Here is a 22,155-nt window from a genome sequence, read left to right on the forward strand (position 1 = left end):
ATGTTGGAAATGCTTAATGCTTTCTCTGTTCATAAGTTAGTGGTTGGTGAAATTATTGTGTCACTATGCCAAGCATATAAGAATTATGTGGAGCTGTTAGCTAGCTGTGGGGGGAGGGGGGGGGGGGGGAGTGTTGACAGAATGGACGGACTTTGTGAGGTTTAATTAAAGTAAATAAACTGCATTTGGTTCTATGGGAATGTGAAGTTCTTTTATTTTAATGTGACTCTTGATCTAATTAGTTGGAAAAGTTATCCTGCACCAGTTCCCAGGTACCAGTAGGAGCTTGTACATTGACTGATTTTAGTGTTCATTTAGCAGTTTAAAAGTCAGACTTCGAAATATTTGTGAATGCAATTAAACTGTTATATTGATATCATTGTTGAGGAGTTGCGTTTATTTTAACATTGCATATTTTCATGGCAGACCTTCGCAGTATCACTGTTGATTTTTTATTTATGGACGTAAGGCTGTGGTCCATGGCATAATTCTCTGCCTAATGTTTGATCTTCCATTGGTACAGACTTCAGCAGACACTTTAATGACCCAGAGAGCTGTTACAGACTCAAACAAGCTCAGCTGGGCTTCCAGCCATGCAAGACAAAATGTTAGGTCGAGAATTATGCCTTGGACAGTGGCCTTACAAACATAAATCAAATATAAGCAATATTTTAACATTGTGTCATCAGTCAGTACAAAGCTGACCAACTTTATTAAGACTTTTTCTTGTAAATGTGGCTGTGCCAAAAATTGCTCTAGGTCCAGCAAGAAATGTTGTTTGTAATCATGGTGTAATACATAGTTTGGTTTACATGCTGCATATCACCAGCAGTGCAAGGCTTCCAGCCATGAACAAACATGTGACTCATGGAGGGTGAAGCAGAAACGTTTCAGTTGGTTGAGTAACAAGTCCACTAGTTTTGCTCTACTGATTTGTATTATTTCAGACTAGTTTGTGGCTTATTGGGCCATCTTCAGTAAATGACTGACTTGTGTCAGGAAGGGACACCAATTCTTAGGTAACCAAACATTACAAGCAAAGACACAATCTACTTGCACACAGTTGTTGCACAACATAAATAAAGAGTGCTCAATGTAACAGTTTCTTAGCTAATGTCAAGATCTCACAAACTTTAGAATTATAACCATGTAACCTGCAATATTTCGTAGTTTAATTATATATTGTGCTTAATGTTGTTCATTGGGTAAAGTTTAATTTCCACACTAAGAAACAAGTTATATGTACAAAACACTATGCAGATGAGTTGTATCTTTGCTTACAATGATTGGTTACCTAATAATTGGTGTCCCTTTCTGACGCAAGTCAGTTGTTCCCTGAAGATGGCCCAATAAGCTGAAAACTAGTTTGAAATAAACAAAAGTCAGTAGAATAAAAACAGTGTACTTGTTATTCAACATTAAATGTGGTATTGTTTTACCAATAAGTGGTGGAAGAATCCATAAATAAGATTTCAGTTGGTCTTTATATGTACTGGTACTTAAAGGCTAACTTTCTTAGACGGTGTTGAGGAAATACACATCAATTCATATTTGAATTTATTAGAGCAAAATAAAGAAGATTAATGTTTAACAGTCTGCTAACATGAAGTAATAAGATATGGAGCATGGGTGCAGATTGGGGAACTATGCAGAAAGAAATTGACCAAGTCCTATCTTTTATAAGCCTAGTAGATATGAGCAGACCTCTGATTCTTTAAAAAATAAAACTCCCATGTATAAAACACCTTCAAATGTCTGATCACTGTACAAATGAGTTAATGCATTAAATATTTGATGTTAAGTTTGTAGGAAAGAAAACATATGGAAAAAGTCTGAAACTATGTTTAAAGTTGCTAACTGCTGTGAAAGAATGGGTAATTTGTGCTCAATTTTAAGCAAAAAGCAATTTTTTGTGCATCTCAAAGTTTATGATGTCATTTCTGCTTAACTGTGTGTCACATAATGATATAATTTTTCATGTACATTCAGTGATGTTTGTGGATACTGTCTGCAAACTGTGTTGTGAATAGATTTGGTGGTAAAAAAGTAAAAAATGTGATAAGCAATAAGCTTTTGTCCTTTCATTATTTTGTGGGGGTGTCAGTGAGAAAAGGTTTTGTAAAGGTTTGAAATTAGGTGTAAAGCTTGTTGGAAGTCAAAAAAGTGTGCTTATTCTCAAATACTGGATGAATAAAGTCTGTTTATGTTTGCATGCGATCAGTTACGCTGCCTTAAGACACACAAATTTTCTAACTGTAATACGTATCTTATTGTGTTAAACTATTAATGAGGAGATTATGACAACATTATAAATTTTTAAGTTCGGTCAATAACTATGCAAAATATTGAAAATAAAATGTTTATTGCCTCTGGAAGCTGTTGGGCAGACAACCTGCAACTGGTATTGGGTTCCAGAATAATCACTTAGTTATATATGAGGATTGTTCTGAAAGTAAGTCTCATATTTTTATTCATGAAAACTACAGGAGATAGATAAATCACAGAAGCACAGCTAAATAGAGCAATATTTCAGCTACAGACTGTCATTTTTCCACATAGTCACCACCATTCGTTGTACACATTTTCCAACAATGAACCAGAACCTGCATACTGCACTTGTAAAATTGGAACCAGCTGGGACTAATGACTTCCTTACAGCTTTGACAACAGCATCTGAGTCTTGAAAATGTTCATAACATAGTCCATCTTTCAGAGGCCTTAAGATATGGAAGTCTGAAGGCACTAAATTGGGACTGTACAGTTGATGTGGTAAGACAGTCCAGCCAAATTTTGCAGTGAGTTGCACGGTCGCAAAACTGGTATGGGGCCAGGCGTTATCAAGTTGCAGGTGAAAGATGGTCTTCTCTGGCCTTACCCTGGAAATTCAGGTTTTCAGCTTAGTCAGTGCCATCTTGTGTGCCGAATTGGCATATTCTGCTGGCTCCAGGACATCCAAAAGAACCATGTCCTGGCTACCCCAGAAGACTGTGCACATCACTTTGCCTGCAGATGGCTGTGTCTTGAATTTCTTCTTTGACAGATAATTCACACACCGCCATTCCATGGACTGTGTTCTGGATTCTGAGTCGTAGTGGTGATGCCACGTCTCATCTCGGTGACAATGCTGTTTGGAATATTGTCACTTTCAGCTTCATATTGGTCCAGTAGGTCCCTACAGATTTCCATTTGATGAGTTTTTTCCTTCTTCTGTAAGCATCTGCGAGACCCATTTCACACAGATTTTGCAATAACCAAGATGTTCCAACATTGTTTCCGAGGCACTACAGCCGACATTCAGAGTTGATCAGAGCGCTCTTCATTGCGAGGGATGACAGCTATGCTGGGTCGATCGGGCCATGGCTTGTCATGCACACCATTTTCACCACCTTAAAAATGCTGTACTCATCGTTTTGCATTACTCACGTCTATTGTATCATCTCCATACACTGTTAGCATGCATGTATGAATTTCACTCAGCCCAGTTTCTTCAGCAGTGAGGAATTCAATCACACATCATTGTTTTATACGTGCTTCCATATCAAACTTCATTTGTGAACACTCCTCTGCTGGCGCCAACTACTGCAGAACAATGGAACCACCTGCAAATGAAAGAGGAAGGTTCAAGCATTAGTGCTTCACTAATGACATCTGATGCAGACATCCAAAGTCACCACAAAAAATTAGAAGCCATTACTTTTGGAATGACCCTCATAGATAGTACCTAAACCTTCAGTGCTATTTGGTATAAAATATACATTTTTTGGTACTTCTGGTTCATTTGTCAATGGGAGGAACAAACAGTCTGTCACAGTGTTAGTATAACTTGCGCTTTTTTCTTTTGAAGAATTTTCATTTATGAATTTGTTTGTGACCTGAGCATAGCATTGCTTAAACATATTAGCAGCCTCAACTGAATCCGTACATTTCCACCCCACCTTCTCCATTGTTATATTACCACAATTTCTTTCCTGTTTTTGTTTAAGTAAAACCATAGCATCCTTGAAATATCACTCGAAACTGGAAGTTCATTTTAGTAGAAGCTGAATTTTATTCCACTAATAAGCTTACTACATGCTTTCTTCTTCTCCCTATAAATGTCAGAGCTGTCTCAGGTTTTGTTTATCTGTCAGTTTTTTGTATTTTATATTTTACTAATATGTGTTGCGTAGTTAGTCTGCATCTGAGGGATTGGAGGGACAAAAGATGTTTATTACATAGGCAAATTGACCTCCCATTTTCAAAATTGTGTCACTTGAATCTAATGGAGCAATAATTGCAAAATAATATATAACAAAGAGTTGAAGAAGAAGAAACTAGCATGAAAGGTTGATCGGAACAACTATGCAAAATCCGTAGATGTATATAAAAATTTACATGGTGGAAGATGGTCACTGTCTAAAGAACTAAATTGAAAAATATGTGTATAACATTTTACTCATATGTGTAAAATAAATGTAACCATAGTCCTTGACAGGCATATGTCTGAAAAATGTGATGTAACAGATATGCGCATTACTATCCATCTGTGCAAGAAATGCAGATGGATCTTCAGTAAAATTTATTTTTAGGCCAAGTAATGAAATCAAATGTGACCTCTTAGTTTCTTGTTCAATTTCTTTATTTATGTTTAAATTGATTTTGTGATATACACAGAAATAATGAAATTTTGCTCAACTTTTTACTTAAAGTGTATCATGTTGAATAAAATAAAATTATCTGCAGACATTTTTATGCAATTTTGATGAAGACATTGATTATATTCTTTAAAAAATTAAAGAAAAAATAATTATGGTTCTACAGGTGGAAAGTTGAAATCAAGCCAGTTCGCCATCTTGGGATTAGACTACCAATACGTCGCATCTTTATGTACAACTACTTGAGCATTGGAGTTGATGCACAAATAGCTCTTGACTTCCATCGAACACGTGAATCTCCATATTACTTGTTTGCCAGCAGAATTTTCAATAAGGTAGTTGGATTATGCATAAATATTTCTTGCACTAGTTCACCTTGCTTGTTGTGTGTAACCAAAACAGAGAACACATTTATTGACGGTATTTGGTAAGTAGAGATAGGCTTTTTATAGTAGCAGTTATTCCCATTAGAGATCAGTGAACATTGTTCATATTGTAAAGGGAGCAGGTAATTAGATGTGTCAGAACAACACTTTTTTATGTTAGGAAGGGAAAATGAGGGTTTAAGATTGTTTGGAAAAATATTCAAGAAATAATTAAACATCTTTCAGAATTAGGATACAAAATTTGTATAAAAAGCTCTTGATTGAAACATATCTGAACCAAAACTCAGTCTGTTTGCTAATCACCCTTAAATATGAAATTTTTCTACTATGGAGCGACAGAAGAATCCATTAGCATGATTTTCAGAAGTTCTCAGAAATATTTCGGCAGCCAGTTGTAATTCAGTCAGTTTATAAAATCATTTATGGTTGTTGCATTAGAATATCCTTGTGAATTTAGTGTACTACTGATTTGTGCTGGTGAATTAGATTTGCCTCAGCCTGTTAGTGTATACTGTTTCTCTAAAGACAGTGTGACCACTGGTATAGATATATTAAATGTTACAGGATATAGTTCAGCATCTTACTTCTGTGCAAGAGACTTGGAGAAAGTGGGACTGGCCACACTTACAGGAAAATGCCATGAATTGGAGACAATCAATATTAATAAATCTTATTTACAACATCTAGAAGACTGTACGACAGAAGTAGAATTTTGTAACAAATCCTTGATAGTAGTACCTCTGTACCAAGCACCTGCAGGAAATTTTAACCTGTTCGTAAATAATTTTGAAACTCTGTTGCTGTATTTACCAGAAAAAAGAGCAAGAATTGGTGGTTGCTGGTGATATAAATAGACATAAATTTCTTTCAAAAGCTCTTCCAGTAAACCAGTATTGTCACTAGTAACTAGAGCAGCTGAAACAGCCATTGATATCTGTATAGGAATGTTTAATAAAGCACATCACATCAGGAAATTAATAGTCAATTTTGTATCAGCACCTTATATTAAGCATTAATACTGTTTATAGGTCAAAAAGGAAATTCTACTTGTTGCCTGTTGGTGAGGCGCAGCTGTGATGCTGAAGTACCGTATTACAAGAGGTACTACAGAGAATTAACAAAAGCACTTCAGTGATCCAAGTAAATGTATTAAGAGGATAAGACAGTCACAACAGGGTACATAATAAGAATAATGCAAGATACACAAAAAGGGGAGCAAATAGCTTGCCGATAACAATGTAACTTAACAACCTCTGAATAGCAGAAGCATTGATTAGTCACCAGGCACACACAAAAGAGAAAGAAAATGTGCTAGCTTTCGGAAACAATCCTTTCTTGACCTAAAGCGCATGAGCACGTGCACATACGCCCACAAACACACACACACACACACACACACACACACACACACTGTTTTATTTATAAATTATTTACATTCTACCAGAACTTCCCTACTATATTTAACTTGTGAAACCTGTCTCGTACACCTCCGAGTCATTGAATTTCATCTCTAATGTTCCTCTTGTGATTACTGAATGTGCTGAACTATTATTAAATAATATACACAACACTACAGAATTTGGATTACGTTCACCTCACATTTATTAGCACAAATTTCAGTTTCAATGATCAGCTTTCTAATATGTAAGAACATCAGTATTGTAACACAGATCGGTAAGCTACACCTACTAGGAGTAATTTCACGAAAGTTCACTAGTGGCAATCATTGACTTAGAACATCATTTTATGCTTGCTGAGTGCAGACTTGATATTGACACACTTATGTATATTGTTTCTTTTTTTGTTACTTCTAGCTGCTGCATAGTTATTCACATTTTAACTACCAGGCACAAACTGGCTTTTTGTACAGAAAGTTCTGGTTGAGAATTAGGAATTATTTTGGAATAAAGGAGGTGACTGACAGAAAGGCAGAAGCACTTCATCATCAATAGGCGCACCAACAAAAGATAAAGAACTTGGCTAGCTTTCGGAATGCACTTCATTTTTCAAACATGTAGAAAAAACATGCACACGAACACATACATACTCACTCACACGCACACACCTGTCTCCCTACATTGTGCTTGGTCAACTGCCAGCTATTTCCTCGCCCACGGTGAGTGTACTGGGGTGAGGTGGGGGTGTGAGGTGAGGGATTGAGAGAGGTAGGAGGCAGGGAGGCAGCTGGGGGTAGTGTCTAGCTGCTTGTGGTTGTGGGAGAGTGGGGAGCCATCTGTGGGTCATTCATTGTCAGCTGTTACAGGAAACAGATGGCAATGCAAACGTGGCCTCTCAGGTCATCCACTGATGGCTAGTACCATCTATAAGGAAATTCAGGTTCATACTTTTACACATGGTATCTATCATCATGCCCCGAAATGAGGCATGATACTTCCAACCCCTCCCAAAGTGGTGTTTTGCTCCCCACACAACCTCCACAACATCCTAGTCCATCCCTATGCAACTACCATCCCCCTTCCCCTGCCACAGGGATCATACCCTTGTGGAAGACCCAGATGCACGTGTACGTGTACATGTACCAGCCCCTATCCCAGTACCCCTGCCCAATTTGTGCCCCCAGATCAGCTAGTTGTGTGCTGTTATGTCAAGGCCTAGTCTGTGAAATCGCATGCCCAGCAATCTGCCACCTGCCCCCTTTACCTGCACCCCTAGTTAATGCACCAACCTCCTCACTCTCCCATAACCACAAGCCACTAGTCACTTCACCACAATGCCCTCCCAGACTCCTGCCCCTCTCCATCCCTCACCACACACCCCCACCTCACCCCAGTACACTCCCATGGGCCAGGAAAGAGCTGACAGTCGACTGAGCACAATATAGGGAGATAGGCATGTGCATATGAGTGAGTGTGTGTGTGTGTGTTTGTGTGCATGTTTTTCCTACAAGCTTGAGAAAGGAAGTGTATTCCAAAAGCTAGCCAAGCTCTTTACCTTTTGTTTGTGTGCCTCTCGACAACACAGCTCTGCTGCCTTTCAGTGAGTCGTCTCTCTCATTCCTATGCTACTCACCACACAGAGGAGCTGTTGAGTTGTAGGCACGCACAATGAAAAAAAGTGCCAAAATATTAAATCTTTCAGACAAAGTCCTTCTTCTTGAACTCTTGAAACTTCCAACTTCCCCACCCCCCACCCCACCCCACCCCACCCCACCCCACCCCCACCCCACCCCACCCCACCCCACCACACCCCACCCCACCCCACCACACCACACACACACACACACACACACACACACACACACACACACACACACACACACACACATATACAAAAAACTCTTACACACATGGCTGCTGTCTCAGAGTACTGTTGTCATCAACAGGGTGCAAATTATATTATGAATAATAAAATTTGGGTAAAATACCACATGAAGAGGAATTTGGTAACTTCATGTACACACAGTATATGCATTACTAATGAGAATGATAATAAAAATGACAGCACTAGGAGTTGTGTAAGAACGAGTAGGTTAATTGTATCATGCTCTGTTTGCAAGAGGTGTGTGTAGTTTGACAACTCTTTCTAGTAAGTACATTGTACGTGTCACCACAAATATCTGTGAGTAGCCATAGCTAACTTCAGTATCATGGTTATGGCTCTCATCTCAACAGAAGAAGTAATGTTTAACATAATATATCTAAAATCAAAACATCTGATTGTTATGACAAAATGTCAACAAAGTTATTTAAAATGTGAATTTAATAACTTACAAGGCTATGTATTTAATACTCATTAATACTGGAACATTTATTTACAAGCAGAAACACACTGAATTTTACCCTCTAAACAAGAAAAAGCATAGAGAAATGCTATCAAACTTTGTCCAAATTCACCATCAGCGACATTCCCCAAAAGTTTAGCAAACATGTTCCACAGTTTGGGTTTTGGAAGACTTTTAATGTTCAGCAGGATATTTCCACACATAGCTAGAATATGCTTAATTGAGTATATAATAAACTATAAAATATTGTTCTCTCTGCAGCTTGTCAAAGGCATTTTTGAGTAAATTAAAATATCATGCCATCATAGACAGCAGTTTAAATAATATTTGTACAGCAGGAAATAAAGGGTATCAGTAGAAAACACGCATGAATTAAGACATCAGTCTTGTGTGATTCAGATGGAATTACATTTGTTGTCCGTCAAGTTTCTAACTGCCGTTGCTTTTGTGAGTTTATTAATGTGTGGCATGTGTAATATTAAGTAATACAAGTAAAGATTTTTTCCCGTGGTATTGTCAGTATATTAATAACTTTCGTAAATTGCTTTGGGCTCTTCTGACCTATGCATCAGCAGTCATTGAGCTCATGATAAAAAAATCATGGTTTTTTGTTGATTCCTAGATGTGGGTAGGTTTGCTTATTGTCTTCTCCGGATGACAAGTTTGATTACATAAGTTAAGAAGTAAACATAACAAGTTAACAGTATATGACAGAGGCACTGGTTCATTGATCGATAAATAAACAAGGCTGAGATCATGGCTAGCTTTGGAATCAAATCTCCTTCAGAGCAATAGAGTACGCACATGCGCGCTTACGCGCGCGCACGCGCGCGCGCACACACACACACACACACACACACACACACACACACACACACACACACACACACACACACACAGGCACACGTGATCCTATGGTTATGTTATTCTGGTTTACTACATTGTGCTGGCACTGCAACTTCTTGACTGAGTTAGGAGTTGTCAGGTGGGGTGGTCAAAGGTGGTCAAAGTCGTTGAGGTCATGTTGCTACTGGAATGGAGGTGATGCATCTAACAAGCAAGTGGTGTGGTCCCAGCTCTTCAGTTGCTGTGTAGCATTATTTGGAAGTGAAACATGGCCAATAAGCAGTTCAGACAACAAGAAAATAGATACTTTTGAAATGTGGTGCTAAAGAAAAGTGTTGAAGATTAGGTGGGTAAATCGAGTAACTAATGAGGAAGTACTAAACTGAATTGAAGAAAAAATACATTTCTGGCACGACGTGGTTAAAATAAGGGATTGGTAGATAGAAAACATCCTAAGACATGAAGGAATCATCAGTATGGGAAGTGCAGGGGGGGGGGGGGGGCTAAAAATTGTAGAAAAGGACCAAGGGATGAATACAGTAAGCAGATACAGAAGGATGTAGGTTGCAGTAGTTATTTGGAGATGAAGAGGCTTGCACAGGGTAGAGTAGTGTGGAGAGCTGTGTCAAGCGAGTCTCTGGAATGCAGACGACAACAACAAAAATAACAACAACAACAACATGTGAATCTCCCACAGGCACAAAAATAGAAGTGTGGGGTGAAACATCAAAGCCTTTCAAAATAAATACAGGAGTGAGGTATGGTCTCCAGTCCTTTTTATCTTTTTTCTGGAGAAAATTGTACAAATCTGAAATGAAAAATTGTTGGAAATAAAAATCAAACAATGGAAAATCCAGGATGGAATGTAACAATATTTGAGAAGGAAAGTTGCTACTTACCATATAGCGGAGATGCTGAGTCGCGATAGGCACAACAAAAAAAATTCACACAGTTATAGCTTTCGGCCATTAAAGCCTTTGTCAACAACAGACACACACACACACACACACACACACACACACACACCCTCAAGCAAATGCAACTCGCACACAAATCTGCAGTCTCAGTCAACTGAAACCACACTGCCAGTTGCCTGAGACTGCAGAAGTGTGTGCGAGTTGCATTTGCACAAGTGTGTATGTGTGTATGTGTGTCAATTGTTGACAAATGCCTTAATGGCCGAAAGCTATAACTGTGTGAATCTTTTTGTTGTGCCTATCACGGCTCAGCGTCTCCGCTGGTGAGTAGTAACTTTCCTTCTCTAATATTGTTCAAAATAAAAATTTCACAAATAATACTTTGGAGAAAGAACAGACATGTTCAAGTAAATTATCTGGCATTAAACACCAAATCCTCCAAACTTATTAGTAACAGTTGTTAGTCAAATAGAAAAAAAGTAAAAATATTCACATTATGAGGGAAATAATTGAAGAATGTGGTTTAGCAAAATCAGCTGTTGAGTAAAGGATCTGCCAAATGAGAAGAGCTTATACTATCACAAAGAATGGTGAGTATTAAGAAGTTATGATGAAATGTCCCCCCCATGAACCATGGACCTTGCCGTTGGTGGGGAGGCTTGCGTGCCTCAACTATACAGATAGGCGTACTGTAAGTGCAACCACAATGGAGGGGTATCTGTTGAGAGGCCAGACAAACGTGTGGTTCCTGAAGAGGGGCAGCAGCCTTTCAGTAGTTGCAGGGGCAACAGTCTGGATGATTGACTGATCTGGCCTTGTAACACTAACCAAAATGGCCTTGCTGTTGTGGTACTGCGAACGGCTGAAAGCAAGGGGAAACTGCAGCCGTAATTTTTCCCGAGGGCATACAGCTTTACTGTATGATTAAATGATGATGGCGTCCTCTTGGGTAAAATATTCCGGAGGTAAAATAGTCCCCCATTTGGATCTCCGGGCGGGGACTACTCAAGAGGACATTGTTATCAGGAGAAAGAAAACTGGCATTCTACAGATCGGAGCGTGGAATGTCAGATCCCTTAATCGGGCAGGTAGGTTAGAAAATTTAAAAAGGGAAATGGATAGGTTAAAGTTAGATGTAGTGGGAATTAATGAAGTTCAGTGGCAGGAGAAACAAGACTTTTGGTCAGGTGAATGCAGGGTTATAAATGCAAAATCAAATAGGGGTAATGCAGGAGTAGGTTTAATAATGAATAAAAAAAATAGGAGTACGGGTAAGCTACTACAAACAGCGTAGTGAACGCATTATTGTGGCCAAGATAGACATGAAGCCCACACCTACTACAGGAGTACAAGTTTATATGCCAACTAGCTCTGCAGGTGATGAAGAAATTGATGAAATGTATGATGAGATAAAAGAAATTATTCAGGTAGTGAAGGGAGATGAAAATTTAATAGTCATGGGTGACTGGAATTCAAGAGTAGGAAAAGGAAGAGAAGGAAACATAGTAGGTGAATATGGATGGGGGCTAAGAAAAGAAAGAGGAAGCCACCTGGTAGAATTTTGCGTAGAGCATAACTTAATCATAGCTAACACTTGGTTCAAGAATCATGAAAGAAGCTTGTATACATGGAAGAACCCTGGAGGTACTAAAAGGTATCAGATAGATTATATAATGGTAAGACAGAGATTTAGGAACCAGGTTTTAAATTGTAAGACATTTCCAGGGGCAGATGTGGACTATGACCTCAATCTGTTGGTTATGAACTGTAGATTAAAACTGAAGAAACTGCAAAAAGGTGGGAATTTAAGGAGATGGGACCTGGATAAACTGAAAGAACCAGAGGTTGTACAGAGTTTCAGGAAGAGCATAAGGAAACAATTGACAGGAATGGGGGAAAGAAATACAGTAGTAGAAGAATGGGTAGCTTTGAGGAATGAAATAGTGAAGGCAACAGAGGATCAAGTAGGTAAAAAGACGAGGGCTAGTAGAAATCCTTGGGTAACAGAAGAGATACTGAATTTAATTGATGAAAGGAGAAAATATAAAAATGCAGTAAGTGAAGCAGGCAAAAAGGAATACAAACGTCTCAAACATGAGATCGACAGGAAGTGCAAAATGGCTAAGCAGGGATGGCTAGAGGACAAATGTAAGGATGTAGATGCTTATCTCACGAGGGGTAAGATAGATACTGCCTATGGGAAAATTAAAGAGACCTTTAGAGAAAGGAGAACCACTTGCATGAATATCAAGAGCTTTGATGGAAGCGGAGTTCTAAGCAAAGAAGGGAAAGTAGAAAGGTGGAAGGAGTATATAGAGGGTCTATACAAGGGCTATGTACTTGAGGACAATATTATGGTAATGGAAGAGGATGTAGATGAAGATGAAATGGGAGATATGATACTGTGTGCAGAGTTTGACAGAGCACTGAAGGACCTGAGACGAAACAAGGCCCCCGGAGTAGACAACATTCCATTAGAACTACTGACAGCCTTGGGAGAGCCAGTCCTGCCAAAACTCTACCATCTGGTGAGCAAGATGTATGGGACAGGCGAAATACCCTCAGACTTCAAGAAGAATATAATAATTCCAATCCCAAAGAAAGCAGGTGTTGGACAGATGTGTAAATTACCGAACTATCAGTTTAATAAGTCACGGCTGCAAAATACTAACGCAAATTCTTTACAGATGAATGGAAAAACTAGTAGATGCCGACCTCGGGGAAGATCAGTTTGGATTCCGTAGAAATGTTGGAACACGTGAGGCAATGCTGATCCTACGACCTATCTTAGAAGAAAGATTAAGGAAAGCCTAACCTATGTTTCTAGCATTTGTAGGCTTAGAGAAAGCTTTTGACAATGTTGACTGGAATACTCTCTTCGAAATTCTGAAGGTGGCGGGGATAAATACAGGGAGCGAAAGGGTATTTACAATTTGTACAGAAACCAGATGGCAGTTATAAGAGTCGAGGGACATGAAAGGGAAGCAGTGGTTGAGAAGGGAGTGACACAGGGTTGTAGCCTCTCCCCGATACTATTCAATCTGTATATTGAGGAAGCAGTAAAGGAAACAAAAGAAAAGTTCGAAGTAGGTATTAAAATGCATGGAGAAGAAATAAAAACTTTGATGTTTGCTGATGACATTGTAATTCTGTCAGAGACAGTAAAGGACTTGGAAGAGCAGTTGAACGGAATGGACAGTGTCTTGAAAGGATGGTATAAGATGAACATCAACAAAAGCAAAACGAGGATAATGGAATGTAGTCGAGTTAACTCGGGTGATGCTGAGGGAATTAGATTAGGAAATGAGACACTTAAAGTAGTAAAGGAGTTTTGCTATTTGGGGAGCAAAATAACTGATGATGGTCGAAGTAGAGAGGATATAAAATGTAGACTGGCAATGGCAAGGAAATCGTTTCTAAAGAAGAAAAATTTGTTAACATCGAGTGTAGCTTTAAATGTCAGGAAGTCATTTCTGAAAGTATTTGTACGGAGTGTAGCCATGTATGGAAGTGAAACGTGGACGATAAATAGTTTGGACAAGAAGAGAATAGAAGCTTTTGAAATGTGGTGCTACAGAAGAATGCTGAAGATTAGGTGGGTAGATCACATAACAAATGAGGAGGTATTGAATAGAATTGGGGAGAAGAGGAGCTTGTGACACAACTTGATGAGAAGAAGGGATCAGTTGGTAGGACATGTTCTGAGACATTGAGGGATCACCAATTTAGTATTAGAGGGCAGCATGGAGGGTAAAAATCATAGAGGGAGACCAAGAGATGAATACACTAAGCAGATTCAGAAGGATGTAGGCTGCAGTAGGTACTGGGTGATGAAGAAGCTTGCACAGGATAGAGTAGCATGGAGAGCTGCCTCAAACCAGTCTCAGGACTGAAGACCACAACAACAACACAATGATGAAATGTTTCAGAATATATTAAATATAACAGAAATTTGTGTAAAATAAAGGACCTGAAGTTATCTAAATGGTTCCTCAAATGTGACAAAAGCGGTCAGCCATAAGCTGGATTCAAAATGCTAAAAAAGGTATATAAACAATAGAAAGGGACAGTTTGAGAAAAAAGTATTATAAATGGATGGTTTCCAAGGCAAGAAGGAAATGGTGGTGGTGGTGGTGGTGGTGTGTGTTGTGTGTGTGTTTGTTTGTGGGAGGGGGGGGGGGGTTGTACTTAGTATTACATTAAATGAGAATAAAAATTCAGTCTTTTTCATGATGATTTCCATTGTTTTCATCAAGACCAGCTTACTCTTGTCATGCTGTCAAAACTTGTGTCTCATCTGCAATGTTAGTGATACCTGTTACGCCAAAAATAACTAGACAGATCTGCTTGTAGTCTCTCATCATTGACAGTGGTTTTAAATACATCGATACACTGACTCTCTTTGAAATGTACAACTTGAATTCTGAGATAAAGCAGCTGAAGCATACGTTCCAACAGAATCGGTATGGGTCATTGAGATTACTACTTGTCAAGAAATGAAAAAATGTAGATGCTCAACAACCATGAGACAATCTGCCTATGCATTCCTTCCTTTTTGTGTAGTTACTAGCGAAACACCAAGGATCCTGGGCAGATAAGGACCTATTTTCCTACTGCCCAAGAAGATAAGATGATGCTGTGCCTGGCTGAAGACAATGTGGGCATCAGGATTCCTGAAATTTACTATATTCCTTGTTAGTGCAGAATCAAACTCTATCAGCCAAACTCTACAGCTCCTGAACCTCGTGTAAATGCCAAAGAAACATGAAAAAAAGTTGCAAGTGAGAAAAATCATAGCTCATAAATAGATATAAAATAGTATTTGATGCAACAGAAATATTTTTCTACACATAGGCCTTCCCGTACTCTGTAATCAAAGAGACCATAGAAATCAAAATGTACAACAAAAACGTTATCTGGGACATTAGTTGTAATACTTGTGATGCATTGAAGTGGGCTCTCAACTACATAAGCCATGTTGTTGACTAGTGTCACTTTCAACATGACATCAGTCAGTTGTCCTGGACAAAGATGATGGAGGTTATCATCAAAAGCTCAATTTTTTTAGTTCTAATTTTTATGTGGAAGAATACTGAAAATACTTTATACAAATCTAAAGAGAAGCCCAAAGAAACTACTGGTGGTCAACTCTTTCTACTCCACTGACAAGTTCCGTAGTAATCCTAGTTGACATAGATATAATTCACAATGTGACTTCTCATATAATGTGTCATATTACTCTGTAAATGAAAATAGTACTGTTTTATTTATTACAGTCCCCTGAGGACCACCTTGCTACACATCTATGATATGAACATTAAATCTAAGCCCTTTATTGCATTTGAAAATTTTGTGTACTTTATTATGTATCTTGAGAAGTTTACAAATTAGTGCGGATTTCATTATTATGTCTGTGACATATTTACTCTAATCTGAACACATTGGTAAACAGTCCAGTGGCCATTTTTGGTTACAGGTCCAGAGAGAAAAAGAAGAGATGTAAATAGGGAAGAAACAGCAAACTAGATCACAGATGAAATTGAACTACATTATCTGAATTTGCATCAGCTGTATTAGGTGTGGGTATAGTACCCGTTGGTGACAAAAGAAAATTTGTTCTAGACCGAGAATTGAACCCAGACTTCCCACTTATTGTGAGCAGTCGTGTTACCAGTAGGCTATCTCTGCACGCTTCATGGACTGACACAAACTTCCACATGTCAAACAATGTACCGTCAGGTGGCTTGTGGAGTATGGATGTAGATGTAGATGTAGACATGGGGAACTGAGGCGTATGAATTTATCATCTAGTGTCCATCTCAGCATGTAATATTTACATAATGTCTGGATGAACAGGCATTGATGATAATTTGCTTAGTGTGAATAACTTGGCATCAGCTGTATTAAACGCAGATGTAGTACCTATTGGTTAAATACGAAAAATTTGTTCTGGACTGGGACTTGAACCCGGTTTTCCCACCTATCACGAGCTGTCACCTTACCATTAGGCTATGCATGCATGCCTCATGGAGTGGCAGAAACTTCCATATGTCATACTGTCTGCATCCCTGTCCTGTTTATTGAGACATTAATGTAGATATTACATACCAAGGTGGAATACTGTATGTTTCACCGTGGAATATATATTGTTTATGTGAGGGGTCCATGACAGTTTCACATCCATAGTTACTCCTAGATACTTTACCACTCCCTATACAGGTAAAGTTTCATCGAGAAGCCTAAAATTCCTGTATGTGTGCTGGATAAGCTTCCTTATAAATGGCACTATAACTGTTAACTTAGGGCTAGGTGTTTGACACCCATTTCAACCTCAGACATAATATCATGTCATCAGGTAAGGATGGCTCCAACGCCATATGCCATTTTTTGACGTAGCTGCCCTTCACAATGGTTCCAAAAGTTATGTCAGTTACTTCTTCACTGTTAATGTTCCTGAACAAATGTTCGCTATCCCTTTTCAGGATCTCAAGATTGCTTTCTAGCAGCGTTGCTGCTTCCCCATACCAAGTTGTTGGCATTGACATCACCATCAACCAGCAGTTGTTGATTCTGCTGTGTGCAGCTGTCTGCCAGTCTCCTCACTTCCTGAGACTGCAGTACTATAGGTCTGTGTCCCTACTTCCTGCCTCAGCTTTTTTGGATGTGATTGTCCCAAGAAATGAGACTATTAGACTCCTCCCTTATTCTCTTGTTTCCTGTCTTAGAGACGGAAGAGGTCTCTTTACCCCCTTCACCTTGAGACACACTTTTTGGTGGTCTTAGGATGAAGATCTTTTAGTTCCCCCCATTTTTGTTTAGGGACACTTCTTTACGTTCTTATTGTTTCTGTTCTTTGATAAAAAAAATTTCTCTGAGTTCCAGACAAGGATTTACTTAAGATGATCCAACTTTGTGATGATTTCCACACGTTGGAGTGGTGTATCAACCAAACCAGTTGCAGAAACAGCTTACAACAACCCCGTTGTTTCAATGTTTGCAATCTCATCATGTCCCTTAGTTTTTGTTTTTTCTTGTTCCATGTTCTCCATTTTGATCCCACAATAATTGGGGATATATACGTTCGACACCACAGAAGCCCATATTATGCAAGGTTAATTACTCAGTGAGGTTGCCCAGTATCTGTTAGGCTTCATTAATGACACATCTATCCATCTATCCATGTGCCCCTCACCCCCCCCCCCCCCCCCCCCCCCCACACACACACACACACATACATTGACATGTATCATATCCCACCTTTGGTTGGATATCTGGAGAAATGCAGTAGGACTATGGGATTGGATATGGGAGAGATGGTTTGTTGTGGGATACTCTTCATCTGGTCTCTCTATTGAGATCTGTCCGGTGTGGGATATCCTGCCAGTAGGTGGGTTACAGCCAGCATAGCCCTCGGCTTCTTGTGGAATGAAAGCCTTTCTGCTCACAAGGACAGAGCTTAAACAAGATGGTGTCCCAGAGAGGGGACCACATAGATCCTTCCCTCCACCATCAGCTTTTCAAACTACGCAGATGGGAATTATCCTTACAACACATGGTCCACTCCTATAATCGTCCTGGTCTCAATCTCAGGTAACCCACTGTCCCTGCACCCTCCATTCATTAGTTTCCCCTTGCTTTGTCAAGTCACCTCTTCCCAGTTCATGTCCCCCACACCATATTCAATGTGCGTCCCTCCCCATTGGCTCCTATAATTGTGCATCACATGCCTAGCACGTGTACCAGCCACCCTCCCTCCCACATTCATAGCCGCAAACTGGCTGCCTGCCCCAGGGCCACTAGTAACCCACCCCAGTCCTTCTCCCAGCATCCCTCCTCCCCCTCCCCACCTCCCTCTTCCCTCTCCCTGTACCCACCCAACCAAACACTACCCCCACCACAACCAGTTAATCTGCACTGACACTGTTAGTCCAGCCAACAACACATAGGGGCAAAGACATACACATTTGCTTGTGTGTGTGGTGTGTGTGTGTGTGTGTGTGTGTGTGTGTGTGTTTTTAATCTAACTCATAAAAGCGTTACTCTGATAGCTAACAAGTTTTCATTCTTTTTGTGCATGCCTGTCGACAACCCAATACTTCTGCTTTTCGTGAATGGTCTCCTTTACTCCAAAAGTACCTGATACGTTCATCCTTTTGGTGGTGTTTTCCAAGATGCCATTTCATTGTAAATAGCTATTTTTTGCCTTTTTTGCCTTGTGGTCGGTGGAGCCATACAGTACTAGACAAACATTTATACATTGATTAAATTTTCACGTACAGAAATATTGTCTATTAGCATTCTGCTTACCTGTGCACTTCGTTTGGGATACTTAAAAACTGAATTCAGGTTATAAGTGTTACGTGCCATTTGTAAATTCTTTTATCTGAACCTTCCAGAAAATTTATATTAAAATCTAGAGAGTTATCAGTTGCTTTCTTTTTTCTGATGGGTGGTGTAATAATGACTCAAAATTTTCTATGAATATTTGAAAGTGTCCCATTTTGGATCTATAGGCTGTAATAATTATACGTGACTTTTCCAGTAGCAACAGTCCACAAGCACAGACTTCCAGTTGTTGATATAGGCAGAAACAACTATTTTAAATAGATTTGAACTTTGTGTTTTTCATCATAAGTAATACACTCATGTTCAGAAAAAGAGAAAACCTTGAATGATTCATAGAATTTGTACATTAGTATGTTCTGCAGAAGTGATTAGCATTTCAGTCACCTTAGTTCAGCACATGTCCTGTTGCCTAGTAGGTGTAGGGTCCACCATGGGCACTGATAACTTGTTCCGTGCTTGATGGCATTGACGCGTGTAAGACACAACTGGTGTCCTATGGTATTGCCGTCCATGCTGCATTCACCTGGTTCCAAAGTTCATCTGTGGTGGTCAACATTGGCTCACAGAGCTGCACCTGTTCTTTTACCACATCCCACACATTTTGGATTGATGAGAAGTGTGGCGATCTGGCTCAGTCCGGAACCGCGCAACTGCTACGGTGTGATGTCCTTAGGTTAGTTAGGTTTAAGTAGTTCTAAGTTATAGGGGACTGATGACCACAGATGTTAAGTCCCATAGTGCTCAGAGCCATTTGAACCATTTATCTGGTGATCTGGCAGACCAGGGCAAAAGACTGACATCCTGTGACACCAAGAAGACACGTATTCATGCAGCAACATGTGGTTGTGCATTGTCTTGCTGAAAAGTGGTGTGTGCGGTGTTGTGCAGAAAGGGTATGGTTACAGATCACAGGCTGTCATGCAGGTATGTCACAATGCCATGGACATGCGCAAACTGTGATTTGTGGTTTTACCCAATAGCACCCCACACCATAAGGCCTTGAGTTGCCCCTGTATGTCCTGAGTGAATGCAGTCAGTGTAATACTACTCCCCCTGTCTGTGGTGAATCAAAATGCAGCCAGTATTGTCAAACAAACAGAAGCTGCATCCATCTGAAAATAATATTGGATGCCATTTCTGTCCCCAGTGACCTCGTTCTATACACCATAGCTGTCTAGCATGTTTTTGCACATTTGTCAAAGGTAGGCGGAGAAATGGATGACACGCACATAACCCATGCCATAATAAACTACAACGGAGTGGAACCTGTGATAGATTATGATGTGTTACGCTGTTCTGCCAGAGCCGAGGAGGATGCAGATCTGTTCTGCAATGCCATTTGGATGAGGTGTCAATCTTCTCAGAGGGTGATCTGGGTGGTGCGACCTGACCCGTCTCATGTTCTACAGCCTTCGGTGAACCATTTGGCACACACCCGTTGCACTCTGAAACACTTCGTCCCACACAAGCAACAATTTCCTGGATTGATGCATTATATTCTTTCATGCCAATAATGGGCTCTCTTTCAAACTCACTGATTTGATGGCATGGTTCATGCATGAATCTTCGAGGCATCCTGTATGTCTGCTCCAAATTGGTTCAAATGTAAATCATTTGTGTAGAACATATAACGTACAAGTCCTGTATGTATGAACATCCTGTCTCTAGTCTTCAAGGATTTCTAGTTTCTTTTTTTCTGAAAATAGGCTGGTAATTAATAGAGTAATTAATAAAATTTTACATTTAGCACATGGATTCCTGGATTCAATGTCAACTTCCTTTTGACATTCTAGATTATATAAACAGATAAGAAGTTCATTAAATTTGTTTTTAGCGCTCTAACATTCTGATGCACAGATAAATTTATTTTGTGTGACGCTTCATTTACCAGGACCTCTTTGAAAGCAGTTTATCTGAATTACTCATTTTGTCTTAAAAAAAGCATACATCTCTCAGATGTACTTATGGGAATTCTGCTGTTGATGACAGTGGTACCCCTCCCACTCTATCTAGAATACAAGAAGTTTCTCAGAAGAAATTATTTTAGAATTGGTCACACTAGCACACTGTGTTTGATTTCTCTTACTGAACCTTACAGAACCCTTTCATTAAATTTGTGTCATCTGTTTGCTTTATGTATTACAGAATTTACATGTTCATCTCATTTCATATCACTTCTTAGTATTACCTTTAATTATTTAAATGCTATGCCATCCTAACCATGTCACTGGATACTAATAATTTCTCTCTCTTTGCTACAGGCATTGTCTTGCATTTATCAAATTTTAAATGCAGCTGCCATCCATTAAACCAAGTGGAAATTTTGTCCAAGTCTTTCTGCATTTCCTTAGCTTCCTGGAGACTGGAGGATCAACAGTGAACAATCAGAAAGTGATACTAATGCTGTATAATAAACTTTTTATTTATTTCCATTTTCCTGACAGAGTAGTCTGTGAAAGGAAACCATCAAGTCAAAGCTAGTAGACCAAACTATACACTGCATGACCAACTCTCTACATCTATACTCTGCAAACCACAGTGAAGTGCATGGCAGAGCTTACATCCCATTGTAGAAGCTATTACGGTTTTTTCCTGTTTCATTAACGTGTGGAGTGTGGGAAGAATGATTGTTTGAATTCCTCTGTGTGTGCTGTAATTATTCTAATCTTATCCTCACAATCCCTATGTGAGTGATACATAGGGAGTTGTTGTTTATTCCTAGATTCATCATTTAAAGCCAGTTCTTGAAACTTTAACAGGCTTTCTTGGGATGATTTACATCTATCTTCAAGAGTCATCCATTTCAGTTTCTTCAGTATCTCTGTGACACTCTCCCACAGATCAGACAAACCTGTCACCACTTGTGCAGTCTTTTTCTGTATACGTTCAGTATCTCCTGTTAGTTCTATTTCGTACAGGTCCCACGCACTTGAGCAGTATTCTGAACTGGTGAGTTATTTGCAAGCAATTTCCTTTGTAGACTGTTTGCAATTCCCAGGTACTCTACCAATAAACCGAAGTCCACCATCTGCTTTACACGTGACTGAACCTGTGTGCTCATTTCACTCCGCATCCCTACGAAGTGGTAGACCCAAGTATTTGTTTGAGACAGCCAGTTCCAACAGTGACTCATTGATATTATAGTCATAGGATATTACATTTTTTTCATTTTACAAAGTGCACAATTTTACATTTCGATTACTTAAAGAAAGTTGCCAATCTTTGCACCACTTTGAAACCTTATCAAAATCTGATTGAATATTTATACAGTTTCTTTCAGACAG

The 22,155-nt window shown here is 39.3% G+C and overlaps 1 protein-coding gene across 9 annotated transcripts in view; it reads left to right on the plus strand.

Annotated features, from left to right (window-relative positions):
* Positions 1 to 22,155, plus strand: part of LOC124777348 (diacylglycerol kinase epsilon) — a 197,903-nt gene that overhangs the window by 116,301 nt on the left and 59,447 nt on the right. For 8 of the 9 annotated variants that reach the window (XM_047252717.1, XM_047252715.1, XM_047252716.1 and 5 more), the window contains one exon: positions 4,801 to 4,969. In XM_047252717.1, the coding sequence (XP_047108673.1) occupies positions 4,801 to 4,969 (169 nt within the window). Of the gene's footprint in view, positions 1 to 4,800; positions 4,970 to 5,584; positions 5,995 to 22,155 lie in introns of those variants that run through there. The other variant, XM_047252721.1, reaches the window with a different exon arrangement.

The sequence above is a fragment of the Schistocerca piceifrons genome, chromosome 2 (genome assembly GCF_021461385.2).
Source record: "Schistocerca piceifrons isolate TAMUIC-IGC-003096 chromosome 2, iqSchPice1.1, whole genome shotgun sequence".
In the NCBI taxonomy this organism is placed as follows: Eukaryota; Metazoa; Arthropoda; class Insecta; order Orthoptera; family Acrididae; genus Schistocerca; species Schistocerca piceifrons.